We start from the raw sequence: 21,176 nt of genomic DNA, 5'->3' as shown, positions 1-21,176 counted from the left end.
AGGAAGGAAGGAAGGAAGGAAGGAAGGAAGGAAGGAAGGAAGGAAGGAAGGAAGGGAGAGAGAGAGGGAGGGTGGGAGAGAGAGAGGGAGGGAGGGAAAGAGAGAAAGAGGGAGGGAGGGAAGAAGGAAGGAAGGAAGGGAGAGAGAGAGAGGAAGGAAGGAGAGAGAAAGGAAGGGAGAAAAAGAGAAAGAAAGGGAGGGAGGGAGGAAAGGAAAGAAGGAAGAGAGGAAGAGAGAAAGAGAGGAAGAGAGAAAGAAAGGAAGAAGGAAAGGAAGGAAGGAAGGAAGGGGGGGGGGAAGGTAAAGAAAAGAAAGAGGTGCCTGCGTTGTTCAGTTGGTTAATCCTCCAACTCTTGATTTTTGGCCCAGGACATTATCTGAGGGTCTCAGGCTCTGCACTGGGCTTGAAGCCTGCTTAAGATTCTCTCCCCGCCTCTGCCCCTCTCCTGTAAAACAAACAAAGAAACAAAAAAACCCTCTACACTTTGAACTCCCAATTTATTCCAATGGAATTTTGTCTATAATAGCTCCTCCCAACTCTCTCTTTCCACTAGGAAAGTGCATTCTTCCACCTTGTTCTCTGGACTTGCCTATGGGTTTGCCATAGCTTGCTTGTTGCAAATTACAATTCTCTGCTATTGCCAAATAAACTGATTTTGCTGCTAAAATAACTGATGGTTCTACTTATTTATTTTTTAAGATTTTAGTTATTTATTTGACAGAAAAGAGAGAGAGAGAGAGAGAGACCTCGAGAGAGAGAATACAAGCTGGGGGAGTGAGAGAGGCAGAAGCAGGCTTCCTGCTGAGCAGGAAGCCCGATGCAGGGCTGGATACCAGGACCCTGGGATCATGACCTGAGCCAAAGGCAGATGCTTAATGACTGAGCCACCCAGGCGCCCCTGCTGGTTTTATTTTTAAGGTTAACAAAATTCTGGGGAAACAGGAAAATACCCCAGCACACCTCCCCCCATGCAGCCAGGGGGAGCTTCTACTATTCAGAAACAAAACACCAATTTTAAGGCCAGAGAAGATCAAATCCTCCTCAAGTACATCTACCATTCAAGATAAACAAATGTTAACCTTTGTCATATTGGCTTGATTCACTTCAGAATTGTTTTAAGATATAAACTATTTTAAAGCACACCCACTCAAAAGAAAGAAAGAAAAGAAAAAGCACTCAAATGGCTAAAAAGAAAAAAAAAAAAACAGACACAACCAAGGGCTAAAGAAGCTCTGGCATGACCAAGAATTCTCATCCACTTGCTAGCAGGCATGTGCAATGGGAAAAATACTTTGGAAAATGATTTGGCAGTTTGTCATAACCAGGGCTTCTCAATCTTGGCACTACTGGCACTTGGCCTGGAACATTCTTCCCAGTGGGACCATCCTGTGCATTGTAGGACGTGGAACATCATCCCTGGTCTCCAGCCAGTAGATGCCAGTAGTAGTGACAACTAAAAATGTCTCCAGATATTGCTAATGTTCACCAGGTGGAGGGGCAAAATCACTCCAGATGAGATGGGTTAAATATGATGACGTCATGACTAAGCAATCCTCCTAGGTACAGATCTAACAGTTAATGAAACACTTACTGTCCCCAAAAAGATACGAACAAGGAAAGTTCTTTCCATAATAACCCCAAACTGGAAATAACCCACATGTCCATCCCTCACGCTCTCTGTCTCTCTTTTAAATAAATAAATAAAATCTTTTTAAAAACCCAAAACAATAGTGAATGGATAAAGAAACTGTGGTCTGACCCAGTGACTCCAAACTGGAAATAACCCAAATGTTCATCGTCAAGGGAATGGATAGGGGCACCTGGGTGGCTCAGTCGGTTAAGCATCCCTGCTGGGGGGAGGGGCCGAGGAAGAGGAAGAAGCAGACTCCCCATTGAGCAGGAAGCCCCATGTGGAGCTCCATCCCAGGACCTTTGGATCATGACTTGAGCTGAAGGCAGATGCTTAACCGACTGAGCCACCCAGGTGCCCCTATCCATTCCCTTGACAATGGCATATTACTCATCTATTAAGAAAAAAAAAATGACATTTGGAACAACATGGATGGTCCTAGAGGGTATTATTCTAAATGAAATAAGTCAGACAAAGACAAATACCATATGATTTCACTTATAGGTGGAATCTAAAAAAAGAGTCAATCAAACAAAATCAGAAACAGACACAGTAATACAGAGAACAACCTGGTGATTGCCAGAGGGGCAGGGGCTGGAGGGATGGGCGAAATAAGTGAGGAGATCAAGAAACACAAACTTCCAGTTTTAAAATAAATAAGTCACAGGACGAAAAGTACAGCATAGGGAATATAGACAATAATTTGTATGGTAACGATGGTAACTATTCATCAGTGGGGAGCATTTCATAATGTATATAATTGTCAAGCCACTATATTGTACATCTGAAATTAATATTACATACAATATAATATTTATGCCAACTATATTCAATTAAATACATACACACACTCATATATACATACATACATAATTAACTATTAATAAAAGAAGAAACTGTGGTCCATCCATATCCTGGCATACCAGTAAAAATAAAAAGGAATAAATTATTGATATATACAATATTATGGATGAATCTCAAAAACACATCATGTTCTTGGGGTGCCTGGCTGGCTCAGTCTGAAAAGCATGACTTTTGATCGGGGTCATGAGTTCGAGCTCCAAATTGGGTGTAAAGATTACGAAAAATAAATAAATAAAATTAATAAAATTAATAAAAATCATGTTTTTGTGAATATATTGAAAAATCAGTCAGATTGTATACTTAAGAAAGGTAAATTTTATGGTACACGAATTTCATTTCAATAGAAAAAACAAAACATGTTGAGTGAAAGAATCCAGGCATAAAAAAACACAAATATTTAAAAAAAAAAACACAAAACAGGGGCGCCTGGGTGGCTCAGTGGTTAAAGCCTCTGCCTTCAGCTCAGGTCATGATCTCAGGGTCCTGGGATCGAGTCCCGCCATCGGGCTCTCTGCTCAGCAGGGAGCCTGCCTCCTCCTCCTGTCTCTCTCTGCCTGCCTCTCTGCCTACTTGTGATCTGTCAAATAAATAAAAAAAATCTTAAAAAAAAAATCACAAAACAATCCCATGTGGTACGAAGTTCAAGTACAGGCAAAATTAATCTATGATGATAGAATTTCCCTAAGGTTGCCTGGCAAAGAACACAAGTCAAATGCATGCAACAGGGGAGAAGACTAGATGGTGGCCACAGGCCACATATATGTATATGCATACATATATAAAAATTCACAGAGTGGGGGACCTGGGTGGCTCAGTTGGTTAAGCTTCTGACTACTGATTGCAGCTCAGGTCATGATCTAAGGGTGGTGGGATGGAACCCTGGGTCGCTTAGTGCAAAGTCCACTTGCCCTCTCCCTCTACTCCTCCCCCTGCTCTCTCTCTCTCTTTCTGTCTTTCTTAAATAAATAAATAAAATCTTTTTTTAAAAAAATCGCAGAGCTTCACACCAAAGGATCTGTGCACTTCACCAGATGTAAGTTGTGCCTCAATCAAAATAATTAACAATCAAAAATTAAAATTAAAAGACACACCTTATAGTTAAAATGGAAGTCACCTATGTTCACTTTCCCACTTCCCCTTGACTGCCCCACTGCAGAAACAACCATCTAAATAAAAAGAATGACACTGGAAAAAAAAAAAAAAAAAAGGATGACACTGAACTGACCCCTCGTTCTGTGCTTTACAAGAATTAATTCATTTAAGCTTCCCAGCAGCCCTATGAGGGCAGGTGCCCCTCTATCAGCCCGTCTCACAGATGAAGAAACTGAAGCACAGAGCAGAGAAGTAACTTGCCCAGAATCGCAGAATCATACTGTTAGTGTGTGTAGTGGGGCCAGGATTTGAACGGAGATGACCTCACTCACCTCATCGTGGGTGCCAGGCACACCAGAACATGTTTCTCCCTGCCCCCCCCTTTTTAAATAAACTTGATACATAGTTTCACTTTCTGTTTTTCAGTAATTGCTATAAGCAGTATCAAACTGTATCATTTCTTTCTTTCTTTTTAAAAAGATTTTATTTATTTATTTGACAGACAAAGATCACAAGTCGGCAGAGAGGCAGGCAGAGAGAGGAAGGGAAGCAGGCTCCCCGCTGAGCAGAGAGCTGGATTTGGGGCACAATGCAGCAGGATCCCGGGCATGATCCCAGGACGCTGGGATCATGACCTGAGCCAAAGGAAGAGGCTTTAACCCACTGAGCCACCCAGGAGCCCCTGTATCATTTTTTTCTACTTATTATTTTTTGTCCCCCCCCAACCCAAAGTTTTTGAGTTTAGCTTTGTTGATACATTTAGCCTTTCTGGTATCAGATGAATCTACTCCCGTCTCTTTTTCTGACCCCCAGTTGGCTGGTGGGAGACTTGGTTTGCAAAGAGCCTTTCGAGAAAGAATCCTCATTCAGTTCCTCCTCTGCTAAGAATCCGTCAGCAGCACCACGATCCTCAGGGTCAAGTTCGAACTTCAGGGAGGTGCTGGAGGCCCTCCATCCCCATCATCTGTGGTATCTGGAGACTGTTCCTGCTCCAGGTTCATCAGCACTAAACCCTCCAGCCATACCCCATGATGCTCTGCTTGTTCAACCACCTGTACATCCCATAGCTATTTATTCCAGCACTTTCCGTTGCTAGACACTGTTCTAGAAGCTGGGGACTCAGCAGTGAACAAGACAGACAATGATCCCTGTTCTTGGAGAGCTGACATCCTGATTGAGACAGACAAGTAAGAAAATAGAGTAAAATCTATTAAAATTTGCAAGGAAGAAAAAAATGGAGTGATGTGAGGGGTAGAGTTTAGTAGAGATGGGGTGAGGCCTGTTTTAGGTGGAGATGCAGTCAGGGAGTACTTCTCTAAGGAGGCATTTGAGCCAAGATGGAAATGAAATGAAGAAGAAAGGATGCCAAGAGGAGAAGGAAAACACGGCAGGCAGAGGGGAACAGCAAGTACAAAGGCCCTGGAATAAGGGATGAGGAATAATAGGAATAAGTGTTTTTGAGGGGCGGTGACCATCCGACCAGAGTGGTATGGATGAGGGGCACGGAATGGAGATGAGGGGAAGAATCAGGACATCTCAGGCTCTCCCTCACCTTCTTCTAGGACACTGCCCTGCTTTTCCTTCAGTCAGACACCCTATTCATCTTTACCACCCTTGTCCCAATTTGTCCTTAGTGCCAGCCCTTCTGCCTCTCCCACAGTGGGGCAGTTGCCTCCTTAAGGCATGGGCTGTCTTGGGATACTGTTCTTCTGACACCTCACACCGTGTCCACTCACACATTCTGCAAAGACTGAGTGAGCATAGGCCAAATGTTGAGCAATTTCAGAGAGGAGTGACAGTTAAAATAAAGAAAACAGGGCCATATTTATAACAAATATGACAGGGTATGGAAAGGTCTCTTGGAGGAGGTGGCATTTAAACAGAGACCTAAATGATCAGAAAAGGCTAGTCTTGCGAGATGTGATGGAAGGACATTCCAGACCAGAAAACAGCCAGTGTAAAGGCCCTGTGGTTGGAAGTAAAGTGAGAATATTTGAGGAACAGAAGGAAGACCAGTGTTGCTGGATAGGGATAATGGGAGTACAGGGGGATGTGGCTGGACAGGTTGGCACAGGCCTGATAAGACTACCCTGTAGACAGGGTGCCTGGGTGGCTCAGTTGGTTAAGCAACTGCCTTCTGCTTAGGTCATGATCCTGGAGTCCTGGGATCAAGTCTCACATCAGGCTCCCTGCTTGGCGGGGAGTCTGCTTCTCCCTCTGACCTCTCCCCTCTCATGCTCTCTCTCTCTCAAATAAATAAATAAAATCTTAAAAACAACAACAACAAAAGACTACCCTGTAGACCAGGGTGAGGGGTGGGTGTTTTTCCTACGACCTCTAGAGAACCAGGAACAGGTCAGGGTTTCCGAGGCCCCAGAGCAGCCTGGAGAGGGGCCAAGGCAGCTGCAGGGAGGCGCCAGTGTAGTTATCACATTCGGTTGAGATTGCACAAAAAGTCCTTGGTCTCCCTATTTCAAGCCTGAGCACGACTCTGTTTCCAGTGCCACCAAAGTCCCCAGCGGGCATCGATAAATATTCACTGAATAAACGAATGTTGGAAGGTTGGAGCGAGAATTTGGCAGGGTTCCCCAGCTCCATCCAGGGAAGAGGGAGCCTGGGACCTGGCAGGCAGCAGAAAGCCCATCCCTGAACACAGTGGCCTAATCCCTGGGCCAGCTTGGAGCCTGGCTTTGCCACATCCTCTCCACCTGTAAAACAGATGGGCAGAAGAATTAGAAGACAGGACAAGGGCTGTAAACACCCCAGCTCCATAACTGGGGATTCTCCTGACACCTCACCCCTGTGTGTGTTCACTCATCCCACAAAAACTGAGCGAGCATAAGCCAAATGCTGGGGAATTTCAGAGGAGTCACGGTTTAAATAAATAAAACAAGACCATATTTTAAATAAATATTATGGTATAGAATGGTCTCTCAGAGAAGGCGACACTTAAATGGAGACCTAAATTGTCAAAGTCTTGGGGATATGTATGCCTCAGTTTCCTCATCTGTAAATTGGGAGCAAAAGAAATAGCTCAAAGGGTGCTTTAATTCAATTGATAAATAATCGAGGGGCAGCCAGGAGGCTGGTATAGCTGAATGGAGTGAGCAAGGGGAAGAGGGGAATGGCAAGGTGAAGGAGGTAAATTGTGCAGCGCCTGTGGTCTTCAGGCAGGACTTTGGCTTTTACTCTAAAGAAAGTGGGAGCCATGGAGGGATCTAGGCAGAGGACAGGACCTGACTCAGGAGTTCACAGACATCCTTAGGCTGTTGTGAGGAAAATAAAGTAGAAAGTAAAGGGCGGAGCTGGGAGTCCTGGGAAGAAGCTCCTGTGCTGGTCCAGGTGAGGGATGAGACCAGACCAGGTGAGGTCCATGGAAGGGGTGAGAAGTGCGCAGATTCTGGATGGGTGTCATTCTCCTCCTCCTCCTTCTCCTTTTTCTTTCTCTGTTTAAAACTCTCCAAATTTAAAAGAAAAAGGTGGGGGGGGGGAGAAACCAAGGTTCCCTCAGCCCTCTATGTTTTGGCCCGTCCCTGCAGGGCGCCCGTGTTTAGGCTCAGTCGCCAGGGAGCGCTCCCCGCCCCGAGCCCCGGGGACCAAGGACCAAGGTTTGGCTCACTCACCGGGTTTCCAAGGGAGTGCGGGTTGGCCAAGAGCCAAGCTGCACGTTCTAGAGACCCCGAAGAAGCTCCGTAGAGGCCTCCATTCTCTTCCGCTTGGGCACAAGTCTGCATCTATGGAACTCCACCTGCATGCAACAGCTCTGCAGACTAGGTCTGCATTGTACAACGGAGAAAATTGAGGCTCAGCAGCCACAGGATCTTACAGCGAGTCAGTGAAGGAGTCGGGATTCAAGCCATTTTCCTAACAACGGCAAATAACATTAAAAATGATAACAGCTAACATTTATTGAGCGCTTACTGTGTTTTGAACACTTGGCATGCACGATCTCATTTAAGTTTGTCAACACTGAGGGGTGGGTGGATAAAACCCGTTTCACAGATGAGGCGCTCTTAGGACTTTGGAGCTCCCCCAAGCATGGGATGCTGGAATTTGAACCCAGATCTGCCCAGAGCGTGTCCCCAGATAATAGGGGAATCCTTCCCAGAAGACCCGAGCTTGCAAAGGAGGGGCGGAGAGATACATATTGTTCTTGTTTTTAGAGGGGCTCCGGAAGGCCCAAAGGCTTCTGCCACTCCCCGCTTTAACGTGGTTCAGTCTTTTCTTCGGGTTCCCGCGCGCTCAGATCGGGGACCCCTGGGCAGAGTGAGGATGCAGAACCAGGCAAGGGCGTGGGGAGCAGACGAGGTGATTTCAGCCGCCGGCTGCGAGAAGCCTGCAGGCAAGACCCCGCAGCCCCGGGGGCCGCCGGGAGCCGCGCCCCCTCGGCCCCGCCCCCTCCCCGGGCGCCGACCTCGGTGGTCACGTGACCGGGCCCGGCGGCCGCTGGGGCCGGAGGGCGCGGCGCGCGGACGCGGCGGCCTGGCCAGGCGGGGCCCGAGCGGAGCAGGCCGGAGCGGGCCGCGCGCTGGCGGGGGCTTGCGCCGCGCCCGCCCCTTCCCCGCCCCGCGCGGGGCGCACGCGCACTCCTCTTGCCGCCCCTCCCTCCGCGCGGGGACCCCTGGCGGGCGGCGCGAGGACATGGCCAGCGACGCCGTGCAGGTAGGCGCACCTGTGTCCGCAGCCGTCCGGCGGTCGGCCAGCGCAGGGGACACCCGCCCGCGCGTTGCCGGGGCCCCCGGGGCCCGGGCTGCCAAGGTGGGGGTCTCCCGAGCGCCCCGTGCCCCCTCCCTGGGCCGACAACGTGGAGCCAGCACTGTCCACTTTTCGGCAGGTGGAGGTACGCACCGAGGGGGAGCGGGGAGGTTCCGAAGGCCCCCGCCGCACCCCCACGCTCCGCCCCTCCCCGAGAATTAGAGGGGGAGCGGCGGAAGCGCTACTCGAGTGTCTGTGACTGGCTGTGCGTCCCGGTGCCTGTCGCACCCGCCTCTCAACGCGGCACTCCCTCCTCCACCACCACCCCGCCCCCCGCGTTCAGTTCCGGCAGGTGCCACTCCACCTGGGGCAGGTGCCTGGCGCAGTGGCCCGGAGGGGAGGAGGCCGCTCAGTCCGTGCTCCTCCCCCTCACAACAAAGCTCTGGCACCCCCCAAACCCCACCCCCGCCTCCAGACTGAGCTTTATGATGGTCCCTACGCCACGCAGATTGGCACCTGTTGGAGGAAGTGCTAGAGTCACCTCATTAGGTTGAGGAATGGGGGACCCACATGGCTACGCTCAGGGCTGCCAGGTGGAACCTTATCCCAGAGGGGGATTCTCTTGTACCTGGAACCCAACCTGGGCATGGGTGGCAGGTCTGGGTCACACCTCCCACACACATAAACACACACAGCCTGGCACCACTTGCCACCAGCCAGGTTCTCCAGGTACCACCTTGTGAACATCACAGCCTTGGACTCACCTTCCACATCTGTGACAAGCAAGGCCTCAGTGACTCCTGAGCTTTGGTTCAGAATCTGAGGCACATTGTGTGGCACTGATGCCCTCAGTGCCTCAAAATCCCTCTGTTGTCCTGTGGTTGCTGTGTAACTGGGTTTTCGTCTCCTTCTGCACCTGCCCCCAACCCCTCTGTGTCTCCCCCCATGCTCCCCTGTCCCCCACCCCAGTCCTGCTGATGGCCTGTCAGCCTTGCCGTGGAGCTGGGCGTATCTGGTGTTGCCGATCACATAAGGTCAGACCTTGGGGCTGGGTGGGCCGGGGTTTCTGCCTCTACCCTCAGCCCTGGGAGGGCTCTAGAGTATTCCTCTGGCTCATGCATGCACTTAGCATGTGCGAAACATGACCCGGGTGGAGGCTGTGATTCCTGGAATGAGGCTGGACCTGTGCTGTGGTCCCCCCTCCCATCTCTTCCCCACTCTTTCCCCCTCTGGTCATCCCTTTCTTGTGCCTGCTTGGGCCTGCCACCGCGTACCTCTGTCTGTCCCGACGTATGCCTGTCTGTACTGTGTCCGGCAAACGGATGTCCTGTCCGGATTCCGGAAACGCCCAAAGCATTGAAATTTCCGGACATGAGGGTCTAGGTCTCTGGCTGCTCTGGGAAGGGGGGGATTCTGCGAGATGGACCCTCTGGACCTGGGTCCCGTGTGCCATGGTGGGAGGTGGGGGAGCAAGGATTCTCCAAGGCTGGGCCAGGCTCCTGATCATGTGTTTGCCTTGCTGGCCTTTGGGTGACCCCTGCCCTCTGGGTAGGAGTGAGTCACCCAAGGGAAGAGAACCCAAGAGGCTGGGACTCCCTTCTCTCCCTCCCCCCCCCACTCTGGGTATTCTCAGGCCTCAGCTTCTATTCCTCTCTGCCTGGACTTTCCTTATTTGAGCTGGCTTGATCCTGGCTGTCCCCTGCTCTGCCCGCTAGGGATGGAATGGGGCTGGGTGGTGGGTGAGGTCTGGTCACCAGCTAGTAGTATTAGGTGAACATGGGTTTAAATTCCAGCTCTGTCACTTTCTCACTGTGTGTCCTGGACCCAGTGCCTTTGTCTCTCTGAGCCACGGTTCTGCCGCCAGAAAAACCGGCATGTTCATCAACGAGGGTGTTCATTGTCCAAAGGAAGAGGTGTAGATGGGCCTGTGTTCTGCAGGTAGGGCTGCTAGGCAGTCCTTATGGTGGTCATGGTCAGCAGCCCTGGGTGTGAGTCTCTGTCCTTTAATGCATGGTTTCTCAGTCTCAGCACTATTGACATTTGGGGCTGAATCATTCTTTGAGGTGGGGGGCTGTCCTGTGTACGACAGGATGTGGAGCAGGCTCTCCGGTCTTGACCCAACAGACGCCAGGAGCACTCCCTCCCCACCGCCAGCTGAGACAACCAAAAATGTTTCTGGTTGTTGCCTGGTGCCCCTGGAGGTGTGTTTGGTGATCACCACTCCCACTCCACCTGCCCCCCACACCCCGCGCCCCAAACTGCAGCTGTCTCCTCTCTCAGCCTGTTTCCTTGCCTGGAAAGTGGGGGAGAATTGTGGCAGCCGCTTGGGATTCGTGTGATGGGTTGGTAGGATGGTGACCTGCGCTAAACCTTGCTGGGGGCAGCTGCCCTCCAGGTTGGCTGGGAGCCAACAAAGACTTTTCTCATCTGTGAAATGGGTTCACCCAGTGGGGATTCTCACTTAGTGCCAGGCCTGACGCTTAGCTGGTGATCAGATTGTGGGCACTCCCCATTTAAATCCCAGCCATTCCTCCTGCTGGCTGTGGGGCCTCAGGGCAAGTTATGTCACCACTCCAGGCCTCAGTTTCCTTGTCTTGAAAATGGGGTGATAACAGCACCCACCTTGTGGACCTGCTTTAGGTGACCTAGGTGGAGCTCACAATAATTGGTCGTCTTATTAATAGTCGTACTTGGCCTTTATTGGGCTACTGGTTTGTGGGCACCCTCACCCCAGCCCTCCAGCACTGTCTCCTCATGATATAGGCCTCAGGGAGGTGCCCCTGGCCTGGGTGGGCCCCAGCTGTGGTCACAGCGGTGGGTGACCGGACTGAGAGGAAGCCGGAAGTTGGGACGGCCTGCGTCTGCAAGGAAGGAGCCGGCCCATAGGAGCGCTCATTGGCCGGCATGTGCATATCAGCGTACATGGGGTGGGCGCAGGGGCGTGCACGCATCTGCCTGCCTGTGTTTTGTGCACATGCCTGTAGGTCAGCCCCTGGAGCCTGTATACACTCAAGGGAGCCTGGTCTCCATGTCTACACCAGTAAGCGTGCGAGGTGTGTGTGCACCTTAGCAACCTCCTAGGACGTAGAGCGGGGGCTATCCCTGGTTGCCTCCTGAGAAGCAGACACTGAAGAGGGCACTGAGGGAAAAGGTCCCCTAGATGCCCCAGAGCCCCAGAGCTGGCCCCACGCAGGGGCTGCTGGGAGCTAGCAGGAAAGAGGAAGTGGCGGTCAAGAGGCCCTGGCAGGGCTGAGGTTCAGGAAGAGGGCGGGGCCCTCAGCCGGGACCCAGGATGGCGGAGGCCAATCCCCCTTTGGACCAGGAGCTGGAGGTGGGGGCTGGGGTCGGGGTTGGGGGGAAAAGAGGACCCCAGTGACACAGGCCGGAGGCCCCGCCCTCTCTTGATTTTGGACCAAGGGGAGGAGATGGGTTTGGAGTTTTCTGTTTTGAAGATGAAATTATGTGGGGTTTTTTGACGCTCCCAGGTCGGGGAAATAGAGAAGGAAGCAGACAGGGCTCTGCTTTTTAGGGTCTAGTTGTAGAGAGTGAGAGGAGGGGAGACAGAGCTTGTCCCAGGACCTCCTACTTTGAGGTTACAGCAGGAGAGAGATGGGGCCTGTCCTTAGGACGTAGTTTAGGGTTATAGCAGAGGAAGAGAAGCATGCCCTTGGCACCTCCCAGTTTGAGGGCATAGCAGAGAGGAAAAGGGCCTGCTTTCTGGATCTCAGGCCTATTGTTTTTTTTGGGGGGGTGGGCAGCAGAGACCTACCCTGATACTTCTTTGTTTGAGGAACAGCAGAGGGGAAATGGAGCCTGCCCTTGGGACCTGGTTTTAGGGACAGTAGAGGGGAGTTGGGGCCTATGCTCGGGACCGCCTAATTTAGGGGGACAACAGAAGGGAGGGGGTCTGCCCTCAGGACCTTTTTTGGGGGGGCAATGGGAAATAGGGCCTGAAGTTGGAGACCTCCTAGTTTGGGGGCACACTTGTGACATAATGGGGCCTGTCCTCCAGAATTCTACTGTATAAGGAATAGATGAAGGGAGACAAGACTGTATTTATGGGGTCCCCTAGGCTGAGGGGACATGGAAGGAAGAGGGCCCTATAGTAGGGACCTCACTGTTTGGGGTACTCAGGAAGCACGGTCAGGACCTTGTCTCACCTCTCAGTTTTGGGGGGCCAGAGTTTATATCTTGGAAGCACCCAGGTCAGGAAGAGGCCAGGCCAAGCTGGCTGAGTGTGGTGGTCCATGCCCTGCCCCGGACTCGCAGCCCCACTGACTGTGCTCCATCTCCTGCAGAGCGAGCCGCGCAGCTGGTCCCTGCTGGAGCAGCTGGGCCTGGCAGGTGCTGACCTGGCGGCTCCTGGGGTGCAGCAGCAGCTGGAGCTAGAGCGGGAGCGGCTGCGGCGCGAGATCCGCAAGGAGCTGAAGCTGAAGGAGGGTGCTGAGAACCTTCGGCGGGCCACCACGGACCTGGGCCGCAGCCTCGGCCCGGTGGAGCTGGTGCTGCGCGGCTCCTCCCGCCGCCTTGACCTGCTGCACCAGCAGCTGCAGGAGCTGCATGCCCATGTGGTGCTGCCCGACCCTGCAGCTGCTGCCCGAGGTGAGCGGGGCTTGGGGGTTCCACTGTGGTCTCTGGGAGCAAGGCTAGCCCTGTCCCTGCGGATCCCCAGGGAGACATGCCAGGTCATGACAGCCTCCAGCCTCGACACGCGATCAGATGAAACACCAAACCCAACACCCAGAGCAAGGTCTGCACTGTCACACCAGCACCCAGACAACACCCAAGGACCTAGACGCTGTCGTGGGAATACCCAGAGACTTCCACGCCGCCACCCAGCACCCAGAGAGACGCACACACAGTCACAGTGACACACAGACAGTGTCTAGAGCCGCTTACACATGGTTACACCAACCCCGGGATTCACACCCACACAGCTGTCTGACCCTTACAGACGCACATGGTCCCAGCCGCAGCTGGGTGCTCCTGCATACAGTCGGACAAGACCTGCAGACTCCGTTGACACCCATACAGCACTGTGGCAGGTCAGCAGCTGGAGAGCGACACTGTCATGTCCGTGCTCAGAGACCATCTGGTGCAATGAGCTGGGCACATAGGGTCCGCCCTTCCCCCAGTCACACCGCTCCCCAGCACACACAGAGCCGTGCCAGCATCCAGGGACACACGGGTCAGACTGTACCAACACCCAGACAGACCCGGTGCAGACACAGCCGTACCAGCACCTGGAGACCTGAATGGACCATTTGCCAACAGCTGGAAATGTGCTCAGGGTCACCCCAGCACCCAGACCGCACATAGTCATGCTGAGTAACACCTGCCGTTTCATGTAGTTACATGAGCACCTGGGGAGACACATACTCAGCCACGCCAGCTCCCTGTGGGCATAGACGTGACCACACCCAAACCCACAGACTCCCACACAGCCAGGGAAGTAGTTGGGGGCTCCTATACACAGTCACACCAACACCAAGGACTCATGTACACCTGGATGCTTGTCCACACTCATTCATGCTGGTCCTGTGCTGGAGCTGAGGATGTTTCCCTGGGAGGGCTGGGAAGGGGGGATCTTCTGAGCCCTGGCCCTCATTTCCTCCTCTCCCTGGCTTTGGGGGCAGAACCCAGGCTGGGCAGAGGGTGGATCCTCTCAGTTGGGCAAAGCCTCTTAGGCAGATGGAGGTGAGGCCTGTTGTGACTCTGTCCCACCTGCCTCCCCCCCCCCCCCCGCCTTTAGATGCTCCCCAGTCCCCCGGGGCAGGTAGCCAGGCCTGCTCGGCCACCAACTTGAGCCGTGTGGCTGGCCTGGAGAAGCAGCTGGCCATCGAGCTGAAGGTGAAGCAGGGAGCAGAAAACATGATCCAGACATACAGCAACGGCAGCACCAAGGTAAGAGCGGCTTGCTCACTGGGAAGCAGAGGACGGGCTGCGGGGTGGGAACCGGGGAGCCACCTATATCCGTCTGCCCCTTGGGAAACTGAGACCCTTGGGGTTGGGGATGGAGGGACTGACAGGTGACTTGGAGGCAGGACCAGGATGTGGGCAGCTTGTGGGGGCATATGAGAAACAGGATGGCTGTGTGTGGTGTTAGACGCAAGGCAGAGACTTTATCCCCCCAATACCCAGTTACCCCAGAGACTCGAGAGATGTCCACAGTCATGGCGACTTTCACCCTCTGCTGGTGGCCTCTCTCTGACACATAGACACGTGGTCAGGTCAATGCTTGAATGTACATATGCTATCATCCTAACATCCAGAGACACCCCCACGGTCAGAGCAACATCTAGAGACACACAGGGTCGTATCAACACTTAGGTAAACGTGTGCCCTATCATGACATCCGGAGAGACGGCAGTAACAGCACTGGGAGACGTGGAGGATAGCCACCCTGGCCTCCTCTAGACGCAGAGACACAGCCCATCATATAACACACAGGCCCACAGCACACCTGGACACACAGACACACAGACCATGACATTCACACCCAGAGACTGGAGCTGTCACACAGACACCCCCACTGCCCAGTTCTGGTGTCTCCCACACCCACCTGTCCCCCCGGACTCCCCGATGTGGCTGTAGTCAGGGCCCCACCCTCCCCCGGGGACCCTCACCCACGTATATGTGCCATTCTGACAGCTGACAAATAGAGTGCCTCCTGATGCCAGGCATGGGTTGGAGCCCTGCCTGCAGATTAGCTCCTTTAACCCTCAGCCCGGTGGCAGACGATACTGTTGGTACTCCCCTCGCTGCAGATGAGGGGACAGGCCCAGAGAGGAGGACTGGCTCACCTGGAGTTATCCAGCTGTTAGGTGGCAGGGATTCCAGTGCTGGGGGCTGCCTCTCCCCTCGGCACCTGGGAATGCACGGATATCCCTGTTATCACACCCTCACATCCTCCCCTGTGACACAGTCACCAGAGCCTGCGCAGTGTGGATAGAAGGCCAGCAGTCAGACCCCATTCCCCAGCCTGCCCCTCACTGCCCTTCCCCACCTGCAGGACCGGAAACTGCTGCTGACAGCCCAGCAGATGCTGCAGGACAGTAAGACCAAGATAGACATCATCCGCATGCAGCTTCACCGCGCCCTGCAGGCGGGCCAGCTGGAGAGCCAGGCAGCCCCAGATGAGGCCCAAGGTGAGCCCCTTGCCCCAACATAGTCTAGCCTGCGTCCTGCCACTCAGGACTCAGCTCCTGGCCCCATAGGGGGATGCTGCTTGAGGCAGGGAGGTTGCTGTTGTGACTCACAGGATGACCCAAACCCATTCCTGACCGTCCCTGGGCCTGTTTCCTGTTTTGTCCCATGGAAGCTTTGCACTAGGTGGTCTACTGGCCGACCACACCCCAGGGACCCAGTCCGCCCCTGCCTTTTTATTGGTGTGAATAAAGTTTTCCTGACACACAGCCATGTCAATTCATTTACTATCTCTGAAGGCCACTGTTGCCCATCAGCAGCAGGGCCAAGTGGGGGCCACGGAGCCCACAAGTTCCACAGAGTTGAAAATACCTACCCCCGGCTCCTCATGAGAAGAAACTGTGGGCCCCTGGACTAGGTGGCTGCCTTGTCACGTGGCCTCAGTTGTGTAGAACTGTGGGCATCCACCAGGCGTGTCTGTTTCCATGTGTGTGTCTATGTGAATGCCCGGGGGCGCCTTAAGCTAATTGTCCACATGAATTTGTGACAGGATCGTGACTTGTGCGAGGGCAACAGAGGCCATGCTATTCATATGTGCCATTGCTGGGGGGACACTGACCGTGGGGACCAGGGGCTGTGTGTGTGGCCCGGGAACTACAGCATTCTGTATGTCACCACAACAGAGCGTTATGAATTGTTAGTGGGTATTAGTGCATTCAGGCTGCTGTAACAACAGTTCTATACAACAGAAATGTCTCGCTCATAGTTCTGGAGGCGGGCAGTCCAGGATCAAGGTGCCACTCCCGTGTCTGGTCAGAGCCCTCTTCTGGGTTCACAGACAGCTGCCTTCTTGCTGTGTGTATCCTCCCATTGGTGGATGGGGTAGAGGAGCTCTCCGAGCGCCTCCCTTATGAGAGCTCCATCCTCAGGACCTGATCACTTCCCAAAGGCCCCACCTCCTGACCCCTAATACCATCACATTAGGGGTTGAGTTTCAATATGTGGATTTGGGGGAAAGAAAAACATTCAGCCCGTAGCAGTGGGGTCTGTAACTCTGTGACAGTGTGTGTGTCTTTGGGGTAGGGGAGGCCTCCATGTGATTGCTCACCTGTGCTGGGAATACTGACATGGGCTTTTCAGTGACTGTATATGATGGTGTGATCATGTCCCTGTGCCTCTGGGTGACATCGTAACCTTGATTACTGGTGTAATTTTGTCCCTTTAAGTTTAAGAGTCTTGGTGACTATCTGGGCACATGTGACAGCAGGCCAAGGGGCAAGAGTGTGACTGTCTTTGTAAGACGACATGCGTACGGACACGAGGTTTGCTGTAACACTGTGTCTGTGTTGTTGGTGCCTAGGTGAGTGTCACGCATCTGTGAGTGATACTGTGGCTCTCTCTGACTGAGTGCCACAGTCTGAGTTGGGGTCAATATACAGGACAGGGGGACTGTCCTTGGAACCTACAGCCATGGATACTGTGGGCACAGCCTTGTGCCTCTTGTGTCCTTATGGCTATCCCTGTGCCATTGGGTGACTGTGGCCATCCTATATTGGGCCATGGCTGTATCCCTGGGACTTCGTACTGGGACAGAGCCAGTCTGTTTCCCTGCAACGCTGGGTCTCTGTGCCTGTGGGTGCCTCTCCACATGTGTGACAGTGTGATGGCATTTCTTTGCCTGTCCCTGTGCCTTATCCACGTGCCAGTGTGATTATGATTATCCCGGGGCCGGAGTTAGAGCCCCAGGAGTTTTGCCACGGTGTAAATGTCTCCCATGAGTATGTTTGTGTCTTGCGATCATGTCTCTCTGCCATGTGACAATGTCCCTGTGTCGCAGTGTGACTGTATCTTTGTGAGAGTGTGTGTTCCTCCACCTGTGGGTGACAGGGTGCCTACACTGGTGACAAAGCGGTAATGCCACTGTTACCCTGTGAGCGACAGTGTGATGATCTCTGTGTGACAGTGCCCTTGTGCTCACAACTGCTTTATATTTCACGGTGTGGACGATCACATTCATTTACCCGGACTCCTCCTGCAAGAAACAGGGTTATTGCCAATCTTTTGTTCCTAGAAAGAAGCTGCAGTGAATACCATGTACACGTGTCAGGTGCAGAGGTGTTTCTGTGGGATAAAGTTCCTGAACTGGGATTGCTGAATCAAAGGGCAATTTCATTTGTGATTTTGATAGATCTGGCCATTCTGCTTCCATGTGTCCCTGTGCCTGTGTGATTATCTCCTTCTGGCTGTCCAAATGCCCACAGTGTCCCTGTGACAGACCCTGGTGATGAAATGGGACCCTGCCAACACGTTTGTCCTTTAACCCTGTGTTGATGGTGTACCTGTGTATATGACTGTCCCTGTATGACAGCCCAGCTCCGTCCCTGGGATGGTCCCTGTGGGTGTTTGGAAAAAGAGCGATTGCATCTCTGTGGGAATGTGCCTGACTGACCGTGACCCGTCGCGTGGGAAAAACGTGATGCATTCTGGTGGTGGTGTAGCTATCCCCAGTGTCCGTCCCTGTGCATGAGTGCATGTCTGGGGCTGGGGTGGTTGGACCTGGGTTCTAGGCTGGCCTCACCACCTCGCGCCCAACGCCCACAGGGAGTCCAGACCTGGGGGCCGTGGAGTTGCGCATTGAGGAACTGAGGCATCACTTCCGAGTGGAGCACGCTGTGGCCGAGGGGGCCAAGAATGTGCTCCGCCTGCTCAGTGCAGCCAAGACCCCAGACCGCAAGGCGGTCAGCGAGGTGAGGGGTGAGGCTTCAGGGCGGTGAGGGGTGGGGCTTCGGTGAGGGGCTGGACCCCAGCAAAGGGGCAGGAATCGGCAGCAAGGGCCTTAAGGGTGAGGCTTCAGCAAGGGGCGGTGCCTCCGCAGGGCGGGACCTCGGCCAGGGGTGGGCATCAGCCAGGGGGTGGGGCCTAGCTTTCTGGGGAGCCCAGGGATAGGACCCAGAAGATTTGAGGGCTTGGGCCCGGTGAGACTTAGCCAGGCCCCACCCCAGCCCCACTCTGTCTCTCCTATTACAGGCCCAGGAGAAGCTAATGGAGTCCAACCAGAAGCTGGGGTTGCTGCGGGAGGCGCTGGAGCGGCGGCTCGGGGAGGTGCCGGCAGACCATCCGAAGGGGCGGCTGCTGCGTGAGGAGCTTCTTGCGGCCTCGTCCGCAGCCTTCAGTGCTCGCCTGACTGAGCCCTTCCCCCCCACGCAGTATAGCACCCTGTGCAAGCCCGCACCCCTCACAGGTGGGTCCCTACCTACGCCACCCATACCCCACGTCCGCAGTTCTGTACTCTTGACCTTTCCTCCAAGTCCTGAGGCCCCCTAACCTAGATCTCTGCTCTCCCTACTCCTGGACTCCCATCCTACTATTCCTTTGTTCTCTATTCACCCCAACCCTGTAGCCCTGGGCCCCATGCACTCTGGACTTTTGGCCCCAGCTTGCCCTCTGATTCTGAACTCTTGCCCCTATGCCCACCATGTCCCCATCACTACCCCTTCATACCTGGACATTTTTCCTTCAGCCATAGCCCTCCAGCCCAGTCCCACAACCCCTCACTCTCAGAACCCTGAGCCTTGAACCACTATCTGCCCCCTGCCCCCAAAGCCAGCCAGCTCCTCCTTCCTTAGACCCCTCAGCCACTACTTCTGCCTTAGACCAGCCTTACCCAAGGCCTCTGCCCCCATCTCGGACCTCAGGTCAGCTCCCTGAGTCCTACCCTGAACCTCCTAGTCCAACCTGGCTCCTCACTGCCTCCATCATTGACCTATGCCTTAAACCTATCTTCTGTCACTAAATCCCAAGCATTCAGAGCCCCTCCTCAGCCTGGCCTGCCCCAGCCTCGCCCCCTCCCCTTTGTCCCATATTTTCACTTCTGGGCACAGTCATCCTAGGATCAGACTCCCTGCTCCACTCTGATTGTCCCTCACCAACTCCCACCTATATGCTGGCCACTTCTGGACATGCCCACTTCCCCTGCAGTCCCCTCCCCTTGGCTTGGCCTACCTGTGGGCCTCCCTGAGCCTGCCCCTCCCTCAGGAACCCTGGAGGTACGTGTGGTAGGCTGCAAGGACCTTCCAGAGACTATCCCCTGGAACCCCTCCCCCCCAGCTGGGGGGCCCGGAACCCCTGACAGCCGCACCACCTTCCTGAGCCGCCCAGCCCGGGGCCTTTACAGCCGAAGTGGAAGCCTCAGTGGCCGGAATAGCCTCAAAGTGGAAGCCGAGAACACCGGTGAGTGGGCGTTAAGCCCTGGAGGGATGAGATGCCGTGGGGATCCTGGGATGTCACACACTCGTAACACTTTTAAAAAACTGTTATATTCCAGTTCGTAGGATGGATTGTTTTAAAAGAAAAAAAAAATACAAGTGTTAGGGAGGCTGTGGAGAAATGAGACCCCTCTGCAGTGCTGTTGGGAAGGTAAAGTGGTTCAGCCACTGTGAAAAATGTTATGGCGGTCCTCAAAAACTTAAACATGGAATTACCCTATGATCAGCGATCCCACTTCTGAGTGTGTACCCAAAAAAGTTGAAAGCACGGACTCGAGTTGATATCTGGACATTCAGGTCTTTAGCAGCATTATTCACAATGGCCAAAATGTGGCAGCATTTTGCCTCCCAGTGTATACCTGCATGCCTTTTTCCAGGGTAAATTCTTAGGAGTATATTGCTGGAAGTTGCATATGAAGTAAAAGTGAATTTGGATCTCTACCTCACACCGTATGCAGAAATCCCCTGGAAGTTGGTTAAACACCTGAGGTGAAAGGCAGAACCATAAAGCTTGATCAGGGTCGCATGGCAGAGTGTAATATGGGGGGTGGGATTTCTTTACTAAGATATGAGCTATGCTCCCCCCAACTCCAAACATTTTCTGACACCCCTTCCCCTCCCCTCATTCCAGGCGAGGTTAGCACTGTGCTCAAGCTGGATAACACCGTGGTGGGGCAGACATCATGGAAGCCGTGTGGCCCCAATGCCTGGGACCAGAGCTTTACTCTGGAGCTGGAAAGGGTGAGCTAGGTGGGGGATGGCAGGGCCTGGAGGAGGAGGAAAGGTTCCGGACCTTGGGCACCCCCAATGATGGCTCACTTCCTCTCCCTCGAGGCTCGGGAACTGGAGTTGGCCGTGTTCTGGCGGGACCAACGGGGTCTGTGTGCCCTCAAATTTCTGAAGTTGGAGGATTTCTTGGATAATGAGAGGCATGAAGTGCAGCTGGACATGGAACCCCAGGGCTGCCTGGTGGCTGAGGTACAGCCCTGACCCCTGACCTTGCGAAAACACTTGCTGCATCTCCTGCTCCCAGTTTGCTGGAAGGGGAAGATCTGTTCTGGATTGGTCTCTGAACCTTGATTAAAAAAATACATGTAACTAGTTAGTAATTGGTATTAGTTATGTCACCATGTCAGTGACACCACTTAAGCTGGGATTGGTTTTGTTCCAAGGGAAGAAGTTTAAAAAAAAAAAGAAAGAAAGAAAAAAGAAATTACAAAATTTTACCAAGCCAAAAAAGAAAAGAAAAGCCTGGCGACATGTCAGGGTGATTGTTACCAGAGCTACAGTCCAATAGATAGAAATTCCTTCTGTAGTGATGTCAGGGTTAAGGTCTAAATCGGGGTACCCAACCCTTGGAACTATGGACAGGTGTACCCTAACAGGCCATATCACTCTTAGTTGCCCTGTGGGATTTCGAGAAGCGTCCCTGGTTTGCACGCACAGGAAGCCAGCACTACCCTCCCCACAAGCTGCGACAGTC

The 21,176-nt window shown here is 53.3% G+C and overlaps 1 protein-coding gene and 1 long non-coding RNA gene across 5 annotated transcripts in view; one reads left to right on the top strand and one right to left on the bottom strand.

Annotated features, from left to right (window-relative positions):
* Positions 1-5,837: 5,837 nt before the first annotated feature.
* On the bottom strand, positions 5,838-8,305 carry LOC111162407. Its single transcript, XR_002641576.1, has 3 exons — positions 8,260-8,305; positions 7,211-7,451; positions 5,838-6,295 (listed from the first exon to the last, which is right to left on the bottom strand). It is a non-coding gene; the product is annotated as an uncharacterized LOC111162407 (long non-coding RNA).
* The window catches only part of LOC111162406 (protein kinase N1), a 20,612-nt gene continuing 7,470 nt past the window's right edge, over positions 8,035-21,176 (top strand). The window contains exons 1-9 of one of the 4 annotated variants that reach the window (XM_022526815.1): positions 8,035-8,249; positions 12,581-12,884; positions 14,035-14,186; positions 15,295-15,430; positions 18,030-18,175; positions 18,456-18,669; positions 19,464-19,658; positions 20,325-20,434; positions 20,528-20,671. In XM_022526815.1, the coding sequence (XP_022382523.1) occupies positions 8,229-8,249; positions 12,581-12,884; positions 14,035-14,186; positions 15,295-15,430; positions 18,030-18,175; positions 18,456-18,669; positions 19,464-19,658; positions 20,325-20,434; positions 20,528-20,671 (1,422 nt within the window). In that variant the 5' untranslated portion in view covers positions 8,035-8,228. Of the gene's footprint in view, positions 8,250-8,355; positions 8,428-9,259; positions 9,317-11,558; positions 11,614-12,580; positions 12,885-14,034; positions 14,187-15,294; positions 15,431-18,029; positions 18,176-18,455; positions 18,670-19,463; positions 19,659-20,324; positions 20,435-20,527; positions 20,672-21,176 lie in introns of those variants that run through there. The other 3 variants (XM_022526816.1, XM_022526814.1, XM_022526813.1) reach the window with 3 other exon arrangements.

This window comes from Enhydra lutris, unplaced genomic scaffold (genome assembly GCF_002288905.1).
Source record: "Enhydra lutris kenyoni isolate GAN:26980312 unplaced genomic scaffold, ASM228890v2 scaffoldscaffold92, whole genome shotgun sequence".
NCBI classification, from domain to species: Eukaryota; Metazoa; Chordata; class Mammalia; order Carnivora; family Mustelidae; genus Enhydra; species Enhydra lutris.
The sequence above is the reverse complement of the archived record's forward strand: the minus strand, read 5'-3'. Positions and strand labels throughout refer to the sequence as shown.